The sequence below is a fragment of the Camellia sinensis genome, chromosome 13, assembly GCF_055761805.1.
Source record: "Camellia sinensis isolate YWXY chromosome 13, ASM5576180v1, whole genome shotgun sequence".
NCBI lineage: Eukaryota > Viridiplantae > Streptophyta > Magnoliopsida > Ericales > Theaceae > Camellia > Camellia sinensis.
Window position 1 is genome coordinate 78,383,817 of NC_138973.1, and position 15,190 is coordinate 78,399,006.

At 46.3% G+C, this 15,190-nt stretch overlaps 1 protein-coding gene across 1 annotated transcript; it reads left to right on the forward strand.

The window, feature by feature from the left end:
• Positions 1-438: 438 nt before the first annotated feature.
• Positions 439-888, forward strand: LOC114305989 (uncharacterized). Its single transcript, XM_082900653.1, has one exon. It carries the CDS (start codon positions 439-441, stop codon positions 886-888), a length of 450 nt encoding a protein of 149 aa, XP_082756779.1.
• The last annotated feature ends 14,302 nt before the right edge of the window (positions 889-15,190 follow it).

Genomic DNA, 15,190 nt, shown 5'->3' on the forward strand with positions numbered 1-15,190 from the left:
GATATTCATCGTATTGATGTTTTGGTTAAATGTTGTTCTTTGGGTGAAGGTTATATGATTTTTGATGGTGGAACTGGTAGTAGTAGTAGTGTTGTTTGTGAAATTGATTTTTTGTCTTTATTTTATTGAAATCAATGCAAACCTTTGCTCTCCGATAGGTGGGTTAATTGTATAAAAGGAGTGGGTCAAAGGTTTGCTCAAGGAGTCGTTGAATTTCGAGATGCGTTGTCACAGTATTCTATTCATTCCGGTTTTGATTTTGATTTTGTTAAGAATGACAAGGATCGTGTCACTATTCATTATAAAAGAAGGGTTGATTTGGGATGTTTATGGAGCGTGCATGCTAGAGTGGAAAATTCTAATAAAGCTTTTGTTATTAAACAATTTGATGATGTTCATATGTGTGGATCTTCTTTTCGTACAATTAAACATACTAGGATGACTTCGAGTATGATTGGTGGGCTAATTTCAAGTGAGGTTCGTAATAAGGCTTTGACATCGGTTAGTGAGGTGGTTTGTGATTTCAAGGACTATTATGGAGCAGAAGTTTCTTATCGGCGAGCTTGGATGGGTGTTGAAAAAATAAGGAATGTTGTTTTTGGTGACTATTCATCTTTATTTGACAATCTTCGTTGGTATGTTGATGTCGCTAATGATTGTAATTCGGGGAGTGTTTTTGATATGAAATTTGATATTGATAGTAAAGGAAGACATTTCAAATGCTTGTTTTTCGCTTTTGAGGCATGTATTCATGGTTTCAAGTATTGTCGGCTTGTGTTGATGCTTGATGAAACTTTCTTGAAAAGAAGACACAAAGGTTGTTTATTGGCTGCTGAGAGGGAGATTTATGAGCCGAAAATGGGCCGAGATAAAAGCCGAGCAAGTTGAAGGCCTAAGGGCGTGTTGGGCCGAGATAGCTTTGGACTTGCTCGGAGTTGGGGCCGCTCGGCCCGTGGCCGAACTACTCGCACCGGTGGTGACCGTGCAACTTGCGTTGCTCGGCCAGAAGGCATACGCCTTTGGCTCGGCAGGGAAGCTCGTGACAGAAGCTCGGTAGGAAAGCCTTTGGTTGATCGGCGTGACCTTTCCAGAGCTCAACTTCGCCGAAATGCAGTCGAGCACGATAGGGACGGAGCTCGGCTATTGCTACACTTGGGCATGAAGTGCAGCCTGGATGTCGGCGGCTGTGATGCTGTACCCCGATTGCTGAGCTCCCAACAGAGTGGGCTGGCAGTTGGGTTAGGTAATGTACAGCAAGATTTGTGCTGACGGATGGGATAGCAGCACCATGTGTCGAGAGACGAATGAGAGTAGATTTGGGGCGCAGAAGGTATATAAGCGGGTCTGCGCCCCTCATGCCTAGACAGATGACAATTTGGTGAGACATACACTAAACACTCAACACCCTCCTTTTACTCCCTTTCTATCCTTGTGTGTGTGTCTAACTTGATCGTCGGAGGGGTTTTCCGGCCACACACCGCCGGGTAGCTCACCGTCGTTGTGCTCGCAGGTCGATCGGACAAGGAGGAGCTTGGAAGAAAGGAGTGCGGGTTTGCCTGGATATTTGCTCCCCGCACAATTGGCGCCGTCTGTGGGAACTTGACAGACAAAACCTTGTCTTCCAGGCTCATCTGATCGTCGTCCATGGCGAACAACGATGAGATTCCATTGTCTGCCATCGACGGAATTACCCCGGAGTCAAGCAGACAGAGAGAAGGGCATCCCACCATCGTTCCTCCGATGGCGGACCTGGAGACTTCTCCAGGAGGACATTCAAGAGATGCGCAGGATAAGCGGGGAAGAAGTTATGGTCATTCATGGAGTCCAGACGGTCATCGGCGGAGGAGAGAATCATATGCCAGACGTCTGGAACACAAGTTAAGGGACCAGGACGCCGTCATTCGGCGAATGGCGGCGGAGATAGAGGAGCTGAAACGGCATGTTAAAGGGAAGGGTGTAGCTGGAGTGGGAGACCACAGTGAGCGCACCCAACCCCGCCGTTCAGGCAGTCAGAATCAGCGACACACTGCGTTCATTTCCATCACCAGAAGTTACAAGGTTAGAGATTCCGACCTGCACGAGGAGAAGTTCAGCGCGCAAGACAGCACCTATCGACCCTCACGTCCGGCGACGACGTCGAGGTATTCTTTTTCCGCTCGTTCAGAGGATTTGTGGGCAGTCTTGTAGGAACGAGCTCGCCGGCGGGAGGCTCAGAGGGTGCCGGCATTCCAGCGGCTATCCTATGGGGTTCACGCCAACGAGGAGGTCGGAATGCCTCCACCCCGCCAAGCAGCGCCATTCCTTCTAGATACAAACTTGGCAAGGCTGAGCGCCACCCTTTTCTCCTTGGAGATAGAAACGACACCGCTTTCGGCAGGCTTCCACCAGCCTAAATTCACTCTCTATGATGGGAAAACTGATCCCTACATGTATGTGAGTCACTTCCGACAAGTCATGGCCGGGCATAGGCGGAATGACGCACTTATGTGCCTTATCTTCCCGTCAAGTTTAGGCGAACTGGGCTTGAAATGGTTCGAGAGGTTGCCGGAGGGGAGCATAGAAAGGTGGTATCAGTTGGTCGAGGCCTTTGTGACGCGCTTCAAAACCAACACGAAAACACCAAAGGAAGTTGACCACCTACTGAGTGTCAAAATGGAACCGAGCGACACATTGAAGGCATACAACTCCAGATATTGGGAGACCTTCAACGAGATTTTGGATTGCCCGGTCAACCTTGCAATCACACAATACAAGCAAGGTCTCCCGGTCAGACATAGACTGTGAGACTCGCTTACCATGCACTAGCCGATATCCATGGACCAGCTAATGCAGCGCATCAATGAGCACATCCGTGTGGAGGATGATGCGTCGACATCTAGCGCGAAAACAACTCCGGTAGTAGCGGACAAGAGGTCGGCTGGCAAAGTGCACGCGGTCGGGCAGGAGTCTGGCCGATCCAGCGACCGCACTGAGGAATCGGACCGTGGCACTAATCGCAAAAATCGGGGTAGGGGACGTCAGAATGACCGGGATGACTACCCCCGGGATGACGTAGCCGATGCAAACAGAAGGTTGAAAGCAAGGACAGACATCACCACGGTCTTTAAGATTCCAATCTATCGTATACTTAGTGAAATCCGCGATGAGGAGTATGTCCGGTTTCCTGCTAAGTTAGGCGACGGACAAAAGGGCTTCAATCCGAGGTACCGTTGCACATTTCACCGAGAGCGAGGCCACCTGACAGAGGACTGTTTGCCTTTGAGGTAACACTTAGAAGAGCTAGTCGCAGCCAGACACCTGAACCTTTACATTGAGGGGGGCGTGAAGGCCAATCAAGCTTCGGTTGACCCGCGGGGATCGGATGACCGAGATGCGCCTCCACAAGGGGTTGTTAATGTCATCCACGGCATAGTGGAACCGGTGCGTGTATGCGAGCTCCGAGGTATGATCAAGAAGGCAGAACACATGAGGAAAGTTTTGTCGGTTCAGCCTGCGATCAAGAGGGGGAAGACCGAAGAGAAAGATGTGATCAGTTTCTCCTCAAGAGATCTGGAGCGCATTCAGACGCCACACAATGATGCCCTAGTGGTTACACTCCGCGTCAAAGAATTTGATGTCAAACGGATCTTGATCGATCAGGGAAGCTCGGTCGAGATCATGTACTACGATGCTTTCAAACAACTCAAGCTCCAGGATACAGATTTGGCCCTGGCAACTTCGCCACTGGTTGGTTTCAACTCACAACCGGAGTGGCCTTTGGGAAAGATTATCTTGCCGGTCAAAGCGGGATCCGTGGTCAAACAAGTGGAGTTCTGGGTGTTGCAGGTGCCATCCACTTATAATTTGATCCTTGGAAGGGGATGGCTTCACGCTATGCAAGCCGTAGTGTCGACCTATCATCAGGTAATGAGATTTCCCTCGGTTATGGGGGCAATCGAGGAGATTTAGGGCGATCAAGTCATGTCGAAGCAATGCTTCGTGGTGGTCAACGGGAGTCGAGCTGCCAAAGGCTTCGTTCAAATGATTGAGAGACCGGAAGACCGGGGAGTCCTTGACGATGTGGGCACCAAGGCCGAGGACAAAGCTATCGAGGAATTGGTGGAAGTGCGCATTGGTACAGAGCATCTGGACAAGTTCTTCTTGCTCGGCTCAAGCCTTACAGCCCAAGAAAGGACCGACATGGTTGAATTTTTGATGGCCAACATCGAAGTCTTCGCATGGTCACCTTACGACATGCCCGGTCTCGATCCGAGTTCTATATGCCATCATCTCAATGTCTTTCCCGGAGCAAAGCCGGTCATTCAGCGTACAAGGAGATCGGCGCTGCATCACGCCGAGGTAGTTGCGGAGGAAGTGAAGAACTTGCTTGAGGCGCGAGCAATTCAAGAAGTGCACTCCCCTCGGTGGATTTCAAACACGGTCGTGGTGCTCAAGAAGAATGGGAAGTGGCGAGTTTGCGTTGACTACAAGACCGTCAACCGAGCTTGTCCGAAAGACAGTTTCTCTCTACCTAGAATAGACCAGCTTGTGGACTTAACGGCTGGACATAACAGGCTCAGTTTCTTAGACGCCTACCGCGGCTACCATCAGATTACCATGCATGGGCCCGATCGAGAGATCACCTCGTTTACTACACCAAGGGGACTCTTCTGCTACCGAGTCATGCCTTTTGGTTTGAAGAACGCCGGGGCAATTTTTCAAAAGATGGTGACCAAGATGTTCGCTCCTCTACTAGGCCGGACAATGGAGGCTTATATTGATGATATGGTGGTTATGAGCCAGCATCATGCAGACCATTTGTCCGATTTGGCCGAGATGTTTGCCATTCTCAAAAAGCACAAGCTATACCTGAATGCGTCTAAGTGTGCCTTCGGCGTGGGATCCGGAAAATTTTTGGGTTTCCTAGTCATGAACCGAGGTATCGAAGCAGACCCTAGACAAATCCGAGCCGTGCAAGAGTTAAAACAGCCTAGCTCGGCTAAGGATATGCAGCATCTGGCCAGAATGGCCGCCACGCTGAATCGATTTATAAGCCGGTTATCAGATCGCTGCCACCCTTTTTTTCAAGCCTTGAAATCAAAGTTCTCATGGGATGAAGAGTGTGACCGGGCTTTGGCTGAGCTCAAGGAGTATTTGTCTTCAGCGCCGTTGTTGGTCACACCGGAGCCCGGAGAAGACCTCTACCTTTATCTGGCCGTATCGTAGCATGCAGTCAGTGCGGTGCTTGTCCGGTCGGAAGGAATCAAACATCTACCCATCTTCTACGTCAGCAAAACCTTGCTACCGGCAAAGTCGAGGTACTTGCCGCTGGAAAGACTTGCGTTAGCTTTGATGATGGCTTCAAGGAAGTTGGTACACTATTTCCATGCCCATACTATCATCGTCTTGATCGAGTTCCCTCTCAAAGCTTTGTTCGAACGGGCAGACTTCTCCGGTCGGATTCTTAAGTGGGCGGTCGAATTGGGACAGTTTGATGTGAAGTTCCAGCCGCGCACTGCCATAAAAACCCAGACTTTGGCCGACTTCGTTGCAGAATTCTCACCTGGAACTCATCTAGTATGCCCGGTCGATATTGCCGTGGCAGATGAAGAGGTGAATGCAAGCTCGACCGAAATACCACAGCTTGGCGGCATTGGCGACGAGGAACTTGCGCGCCCTGCCGAAGCACCTTCAGTTAATACGATATTACAGCCCGGTGATGCGATGACGGAGTTGGGTATCGCTGACCAACCCGCTTTGTCCGACACCACATCACCGAGGAGGGAAGAAATGGAACCGCTCAGCACAGAGCCTGCGGCCAGCATAACACCGCAACCTGGCGATTCGCCTACGGACTTAGGCATTATGGATCAACTTGCCGAGTCCGACGCCGAATCACCAAGGGGGCTGAAGTGGAACCGCTCAGTACGGGACCAGAAGCCGAACAGCTGACCAACTGTGATCCCATCAACCTTCAAGCTTCTCAGGACCCCTCAGAGTGTTGAAAGCTCTTTGTCGGCGAAATATGAAAACTTTTTGTTGATGGAGCCTCAAATCGTCACGGTGCCGGGCTGGGTATAGTTCTGATTTCGCCAGACGGACTGACTATTGAACATTCTATCACTCTTGGCTTCCCAGCATCCAACAATGAGGCCGAGTACGAGGCGCTGTTGGCCGGTCTCAAGAGCGCGCTTTAGATGCAAGCATCCGAGCTAATGGTTTACACTGATTCCCAGCTTGTGGTTAACTAAGTTTCTGAGGTTTACGAGGCAAATGATAGAATGATGAAGTACCAAGCTCTTGTCAGAGACCACATCAAGCGATTTCAAGCGATCAGGGTCCAACAGATTGGCCGAGAAGAAAACGGCCGAGCAGATGAGTTGGCCGGCCTTGTTTCTATGGTCGACAGCACATCTCCCAACCCTCTTTTGATTGAATTCCTTTCGAGGCCCAGCATTGAGGAAACCGGGCAGACAGAAGTACTCTGCGTTGAGCTAGGTCCTTCTTGGATGGACCTTATAATCCTCTTTCTCAGAGAACGGACCCTTCCAGCCGACAAGAAGGAAGCGCATAAAGTGCGGGTGAAGTCCGAGCGGTTTTGGCTCTCTCCATCAGACGCTTTATACAAGAAGTCTTTCACCGGTCCCTACCTGAAGTGTGTGCACCCTAGCAGCGTGGAAGCCTTCTTTTACGAAATTCACGAAGGTATCTGTGGCAGTCATATAGGGGGCAAGTCCTTGGCCTACCGAGCCATTTCGCAACGCTACTGATGGCCGTGCATGCAAGCCGACGCCCAGAAATATGTTCGCAAGTGTGAGAAATGCCAGAAGTTTGCCCACCAGATCCACCAGCCGGCCAGGGAACTTCTTCCCCTCACTAGCCTTTGGCCCTTTGCGATGTGGGGGCTAGATATAGTGGGGCCGCTCCCAACAGCACCAGGCAACCAAAAGTTCTTCATCGCGGCCACAAACTACTTCACCAAATGGGTTGAAGCGGAGCCTTTGGCAACAATCAAGGAGAAAGACGTGAAGCGATTTGTCTGGCAGAACGTGGTCACTCGGTTCGGCGTCCCCAAAATTCTGATCTCTGATAACGGCACCCAGTTTGACGGTCGCCTATTCAGAGGGTTTTGTGAAGATTTAAAGATTGAATTCTACAGCTCTACTCCGGCCTACCCACAGTCCAATGGCCAAGCCGAGGCGTCAAACAAGATCATACTTGATGGGTTGAAGAAACGGCTGGAGAAGGCCAAGGAAAAGTGGGTTGAGGAACTCCCCAGCGTTCTTTGGGCATACCGAACAACCCCGCGGCGGTCTACCGGGGAAACTCTATTTGCTTTGGCTTATGGCATGGAGGCAGTCATACCTTTAGAAGTCGGCATGCCCACCCTCAGATGTGAAAATTTTACACCCAAGCTGAACGCCGAAGCCATTTCCCTCGAACTAGATCTAGTGGAAGAGTATCGGGAAGAGGCTCTCATCCATGTGGCTGCCTACTAACAAGAGCTCTCAAGGAAATACAACAAAATGGTGCACCCCAAACCGTTCAAAGTAGGTGATTGGGTCTTGAGGAAAGTCATGGGCAATACCCTGGTGCCAGGTGAAGGTAAGCTAGGGGCAAATTGGGAAGGACCCTACAAGATAACCGGTCTGGCGGGCAAAGGGGCATATCACCTGGAGGACTTAGATGGTAGAGGAATACCCCGGCCATGGAATGCAGCCAACCTCAAGCTGTATTATTTCTAGTTTTAGCTTTCTTTTTTGTGCAAAGGAATTTTTTGCCTTACACTTCATGTAATATTCATTTTTGTCAATATATAGAAGTGACTCATCTTTGCCTTAGCATTTTTAATGTTGCTTTGAGTCTTGAGATTCCTAACCAAGATGATTTATTCCGGTAGAAAGAGTTGATGTTTTTCTCAACTTGGGTATTCCTAACCGAGATGATTTATTCCGGTAGAAAGAGTTGATGTTTTGCTCAACTTGGGTATTCCTAACCGAGATGATTTACTCCGGTTGAAAGAGTTGATGTTTTGCTCAACTTGGGTATTCCTAACCGAGATGATTTACTCCGGTTGAAAGAGTTGATGCTTTGCTCAACTTGGGTATTCTCAACCGAGATGATTTACTCCAGTTGAAAGAGTTGATGTTTTGCTCAACTTTGGTATTCTCAATCGAGATGACTTACTCCGGTTGACAGCATTGATGTTTTGCTCAACTTGGGTATTCTCAACCGAAATGATTCATTCCGGCTGAAAGAATTGACCCGCTAAGTTTTATATCTACTACCGAGATAATTCATCTTGGTTGACTATGATAACCGAGATGTATTGTTACGGGTGAAACGGTTAGTGATTTATTCAACTATATGCCTGCAACTGAGATGCCTTTGCCGGTTAGTCAAGTTAAGCGAGATGGTTAATGTTGCCGAAGTATTTTGTCCGGTTAACATTACTCAGCTTTAAGACCGTGCCAACACTTCAAGAAAATTGAGCTTTTTCATTAATTATATAAATACGTATAAGAGGTGGGGCAGACAGCCCGGTTACATTTGCAGAGCAAAAAGACAGAAAAGCTAAGAAAACTACACTAGGGGGGAAAGGTTAGTGAATTCGTCGCCAGCTTCCTCCAAGTTGATCGGTGGGCTTTGATCTCGGACGCCGATCGCAGTTTGGCCGGGCTGCTCCTGCTCTTGGCGTTCCTCTCCCTCAGCATCTGCCTCGGCTGCTCCTTCAAGTCCTTCCTCGGCCTCAGCCTCCAATGCGCTAAAGACGTCGTTGGCATATGGCACGAGATAGGTCGGCAGGAAGACTGCTGGCGGAAAGGCAAACACGTCGGTATCAGGACCTTGACCGAGCTGTTCGCAGGCAGACTTCCGACCCACTTTGAAATAGATGTCTTGGGTGGCGAAGACCTGCTTCTTATAGCTGTACTCGGCCTCCTTAAAGCCGGCGTTGTTGGCGTCTTCGCACTCCTTCTCCCTTGACTCTTTGAGTGCGTTTAGCTCAGCCTGGAGCTCATCCCGCTTTTTCTCGGCGTCGCCAAGCTGGCCGAGCAATTTGGTGTTGTCAGTGTTAGCAATCTGAAGAGAGAACTTTGCTCGGCCGAGCTCGGTCTGAAGGCTTTGGACTTGGCTGGCAGTGTCGTTTGCCTTTTGCCGCAGTCGATGGATGCGCTCCATGACCATGTGTTGCTTCTGGATGGCATGCAAGAAGAAAATTGGATCAGAGTGGAAGCCGTGCAAACACTTATGAAAATTTGAGTAGAAGTTTGAGAGTCTTACCCTGGTCATGGACTTCATGACCGACTTCACCAGCCGGGTGTCTGCGACATGGTCGCTCCCGACCATGTCGCTCGGCAGGAGAAGGGCCTTGGAGAGATCGAATGCAAGGAGATGTTCTTTGTCGCCCTTCACGGAGGCCGTTGCCGGGATCTCCTTACCCCGGTGCTTGAGCTGCGGTCGCCATGCCGGCGTTGGGTCTATGGTGACAGTGGGTTACTTGGTAGTCAGCTCTTCAACCAACTCGGCAGAGGGATCTGCACGAGGCCTTTTCCCAACCCGGCGGGCTTCTTGGCTGGCTTGACCGGCGGCTGGAGACGCCAACGCCACCACGGCGCCCCTTGATTGACCGGCAGTTGGAGCGCGGGTGACGACGCTCGGTATCTCGGTGGATGTTGCGGTGAGGAGGTTTTTGATACGACTACGTTTTGCCATCTCTTCTTCCTCGGTTAACCGGATTAGTGGCACGTCCGGTAGTGTTGGGTCTGGAGGAGGTGATGGAGCGCGGAGGAAGTCTGTGACCTTACTCCAGCATGGAGCAGAGTACCGGTATGTCGGGGTGTAGCCGAGCAGTTCATTGCAATCCCGATTGCGATAACGGAGCACGGCCCTGATGGCTTCCTCATTGGGGTAGTGGTAGTTGGCTTGTAAGGCCTGGATTGCTGCAAAGGAAAGAAGAGAAGTGTTAGTTATTTACAGAATATGGAACGAAGGTAATTGACCGAGCAAGGTTGCATGGCTTACATGTGGAGCCAAAATTCTTGCTGATAAACCAGCCCAGTACGTCGGCCGTTTCATAGTTGCTAGACACCCAGAAAAAGTCGTCATCGTGTAAGTCCTTGTCTGGGGTGCCGGTCACTATGTTTTCTTTACCCGGTTGAATTTTTAAGTAATAGGCGAGGTCGTCCCCTGTGTGCCCAAGTGTGTACTGTCGCAGTGTCTCGGCTAAACCTAAGTTGGTCCCTAGCCGGTTATTTAGCTCGTGAATGTCGTTGATTATTCGGTAGGTGTTGGTTGATACTTGTGTGGGTGCAAGCCCGGTGCGGCACAGAAACTCGGTCAGCAGAGGGTTGACCGGGAAGCGGAGGCCTCCTTCAACAATGGAAAGAACGGTGAAGGGGCACTGTTCTAATCTGCCCCAAGGGGTTGTCTCGATCTCGGCGAGCTCTAGGTGAACATCTGTCGGGATACCGTAATCTTCCCGGAATACAGCCAGGGCAGCTGGGGTGTCAACAAGGAAGCGGAAGCGCCCCATTTGTAGCCGGCTGGTTTAGCTCGGCTAAGGTGGAATGGCACAGACTGGTGTCTTGATGGCTGCTCGGTTTTTGAGAGCCTCAATATTTGGTCAAGTGGTCCACTTGGACTCTGCAGGAAAAGGATGGCAATGGTAAATGTGAGCGCGATCGCGCAAAACGAGCTTGACTTTAGCTCGGTCATGAAGCGTGCCAACCACCTCGGTCTTGAAGGTGTACCAAGGAGCTCGGCCGTTCAAGTGGACCAAATGTTAGCCCGGTCGAGCGGCCAAGCTCCCTGCCTACCCCGGTTTCTGCTAAAGGTTTTAGCAAACTGGTCATTTGCTCGGTCTTAATGATTTTTTGGATCGAATGAAGACCTGGAGCCCGGTCCGCTCCAAATCTTTGATGTTCATCAAGAAAAATGAAGAACAACAAGGAGAGTGAAGGGTTAGGGACGGTTTTGGGTGCCTAAAGCCCTAAAACCTATGTTTTTAGTGCCCTAATATGTGAAATGTCGACTGAAATAGCAAAAAATGAGGTTCAAGGAACTTACCAGTTGAGGGCAGGGCTAACTTCTTCGAGCACTAATGCAAGGAATGGCAGGGACGAAGTTTTGCTGGGGGTGCTTGAGCTCTGAAACGTCGAAGACTTGAAGAGAGGCAGTAGGAATGAAAGGAAGCGAGAAGGGGCATGTTTATAGAGGGGAAGAAGCTGCCCAAATTCAAATTTGAGGGGCCGGTTGGGTTGGCTGCTCGAGGGACAATAAGAGATTGACACGTGCCCCCATTAATGGCGGCGTCAGAGTTGAAAAGACAGGAAGGCCAGACGAGGCGTCGACCGAGTGAATCACGGAGCCGAGCAAGAAAACTAGCTCGGTTGACTTCTTGCAAAATCGAAAACCGAGGAAGTGTTACCCCGGTCAGGATAAATAATCCCAGTCACGCTTGTGCGGACGGAATTAAGGGGCATTGAGAGGGAGATTTATGAACCGGAAGTGGGCCGAGATAAAAGCCGAGCAAGTTGAAGGCCCAAGGGCGTGTTGGGATGAGATAGCTTTGGACTTGCCTGGAGTTGGGGCCGCTCGGCCCGTGGCTGAACTACTCACACCGGTGGTGACCATGCAACTTGCGTTGCTCGGCCAGAAGGTATACGCCTTTGGCTTGGTAGGGAAGCTCGTGCCAGAAGCTCGACAGGAAAGCCTTTGGTTGATCGGTGTGACCTTTCTGGAGCTCGACTTCGCCGGAATGCAGTCGAGCACGATAGGGACGGAGCTCGGCTATTGCTACACTTGGGCATGAAGTGCAGCCTGGATGTCGGCGGCCGTGATGCTGTACCCCGGTTGCCGAGCTCCCAGCAGAGTGGGCTGGCAGTTGGGTTAGGTAATGTACAGCAAGATTTGTGCTGACGGATGGGATAGTAGCACCACGTGTCGAAAGACGAATGAGAGTAGATTTGGGCGCATAAGGTATATAAGCGGGTCTGCGCCCCCCATGCCTAGACAGATGACAATTTGGTGAGACATACACTAAACACTCAACACCCTCCTCTCACTTCCTCTCTATCCCTGTGTGTGTGTGTGTCTAACTTGATCGTCGGAGGGGTTTTCCGGCCACACACCGCCGGGTAGCTCACCTCCGTTGTGCTCGCAGGCCGATCGGACAAGAAGGAGCTTGAAAGAAAGGAGTGCAGGCTTGCCTGAATATTTGCTCCCCGCACAGCTGCTACGGAAAAAGACAGTAACCAAGGTACATTCTGTGCCTATTTTGTTATTATCATTAAAACAGTGATAATTTTATCATTTTTGTTACTGGAGAGTGTTGATTATTGAGTATGGTCAATCAATTAGTGATAAATTTATGCTGTATACTTTTGTATACTGTATACTTTCGTTAAATTTTTATATTTATACAGTGATAAATTTATTATGCATTGATTCTATATGTTGTATGTTGCAATTGAATTGTTGTAGTAATACAGTGATAAAGTTATCTATGGTTGGTGTTATATGTTATATACTTTGCGTTTTGCTTTTGTTTTGTAATCTTTTTTATTTGTTACGAATAATGTGTATATATTTTATTTGTAGGTTTATATCCGTTATGTTTTGCCATTATTGATAGTAAACGTTATGACAATTGGCATTGGTTCTTATCAAAATTATTTGTTATTTTGACTTTGAGAAGGGATATTGCGTTTGTTACTGATCGGCATGGAGGTTTGCTGAAAGCTTTAGCTGAGATCTTTTTGTTTTCTTCTCATTCTTTTTGTCTAATGCATTTGAAGACAAACTTGAAGACTTATTTATCAATGAAGAGTCGCGAATCTAAATAGTATTTGCTCACTCTTTTTAGTAGATGTGCATATGCTCCTACTATTGAGTTGTTTAATGAGCTATTTGAAGAACTTAAGAGTCGTTGTGGTCATAGTGTTCAAAAGTTTCTTGAGGATTTGCCTAATGAGTGTTGGTGTAACGCTTATTTTCAAGGCAAGATGTATGGTGAAATGTGCACAAATGCTGCGGAATCTTTTAATTCATGGATTAGGGATAAGCGCCATTTGTTTTCAACTAATCTTGTTGATGCTATACGGGTGAAACTAATGGAGCAATTTTCAAAAAGGAGAGAAGTTAGAAATAAGTGGAATCGTATTGTTTGTCCTTTTGTAGAGAAAAAGTTGGAAGAAGCTTTTAATGATACAAAGGCATGGATAGTTAAGAAATGTAGCGATGATAGTCACATTCTAACAACTAAATGAATCAATGTTTCCTTTTTGTTACACTGTAACAAGCAAACAAGCAAAATGTTTTCTTTTCTTCCAGATCTGTTGATTAGTGGAACAAACAAACAAGCAAAACGTTTTCTTTTCTTCCAGATCTGTTGATTATTGCGGAGGCAAGTCATCAATATTTTCATCAACTATTTATTATTGAGCAGTTTGTTGGTCAGTCAAGAAGATAGTTAATATATCGGCTCTCAATTGATTGCATTCTTCCTTGGAAAAAGTAGACATTATGTTATTACTGGAAACATATTGTCTCATGATATAGTAAACAATGATTCCACAATCAAGCCTACAAAAACATTTTGAAAACAAAATATTATAATTTGGTTTCGTTACATTTTTTTTTATTAGAGTGTTTTGTTATTGATCAACTAACGAAGTGTCTTCTTATTGTGGGCTGTTGATGACTCTCTCTGTCTCCTGTTGAAATTTATCAGGGGCGATGAGAGTTAGCTTCTCTTCCTTAATGTACTTGTCAATAATCTTTCTCGACAACATATAGATTTGTATAATTGTTCTATTAGAAAGTCAGTTGAAACAATTAATGAGAAATCATAGATTTAAAGAATGATAAAATATATCACTGTATAAATTTTTGATGTATAATTGAGCATGAATCAGGATTGATATATTGGATTAATGGTAAGTTTGATAGTGAAAACATTTTTACCACTTCATTTGCGGTATTGAAGTATGGATCTTTATGCATTGCACCCCTTTGTTTCCCGGAATTGTAGAATTTCCATGAACCTTCTTCAATGTCAAGGACAAGTATTGTTCAATGAAAATTTTGGTGGATTGAGAAGAGAAGGTATCTTCCTTTCATGGTTTCAAGCATCAACTTGTTCAACATTTTCTTTGTTGCTTCCTCATCTTTTGCTGTCAACAAGTGCTAACTAATATAAATAAAAAAATAATGTTAATTTAAGCTTTTTCAAATTGAGTAGGTGGCAAGTATGCAATTTATAGTGATAAATTGAAGTACTTGTATTATAATACTTTGTTTTTAACTTAATTAAGCAAACAAAAGATTATAAAATCCTAACAATGAACTCAACCACACAACATAAACAGAAAGGCTAAATAATTTGCTACCACAAAATTAAGCAAATTTATCACTGTGATCAAAATTTTATCACTCCATATCAAAATTTATCACTGCATTGCAAAATTCATTATTCAGTTAAGCAAACAAAGGTTACACATTAATAAAAATTATTTCTTGCATAATTTCCTAGCATAGATGAGATGCCGCGTAGATCACAAAGAATTTTTTCATTAAACAATACATAAATATCTGGAAAAAAAAATGACAAATACTATGTATTACTTACATGGCAACTTGAAATGAATATGAATAATGTTGTTCCTTGTTTTTGTGCAAGCAAGTGTTCTGCATATGTGTCTATTACCTGTGTTGAACACAAAAAACAAAATAAGGAATTAATATAAATAAAAAACTAAAATGTTATTTTAATGAGTTACAAATTCAATTTACAATGCCTGCCAAATCTTCACCCTTTAATATTTTGTCAATATCATTTAAATAGACATAGGTTGCATGGTCAAGTCCTTTTGTCAATGTTACAGCAAATTTTATTACTAAATTAAGCAAAGTAAGCAAATCTGTCATTGTATAACAAATTTTATCATTGAATTAGCAAAAGTAAGCAAATCCATCATTGTATAGCAAATGAACATGAAGATATGATTATTATGAAGTTAAATATCACTGATAAATTAATACTATATGTATACATTGAAAATAGCTTCAAGTTGAATTTTATCACTTAATTATAGTTATGAAAGAAGAAGGGAAGCAAATTCATCATTATAACAAATTTTATCACTCAATTAGGCAAATTAAGCAAATCTGTCATTGTTATAACAATTTTTATCACTGAATTAGGTAAAGT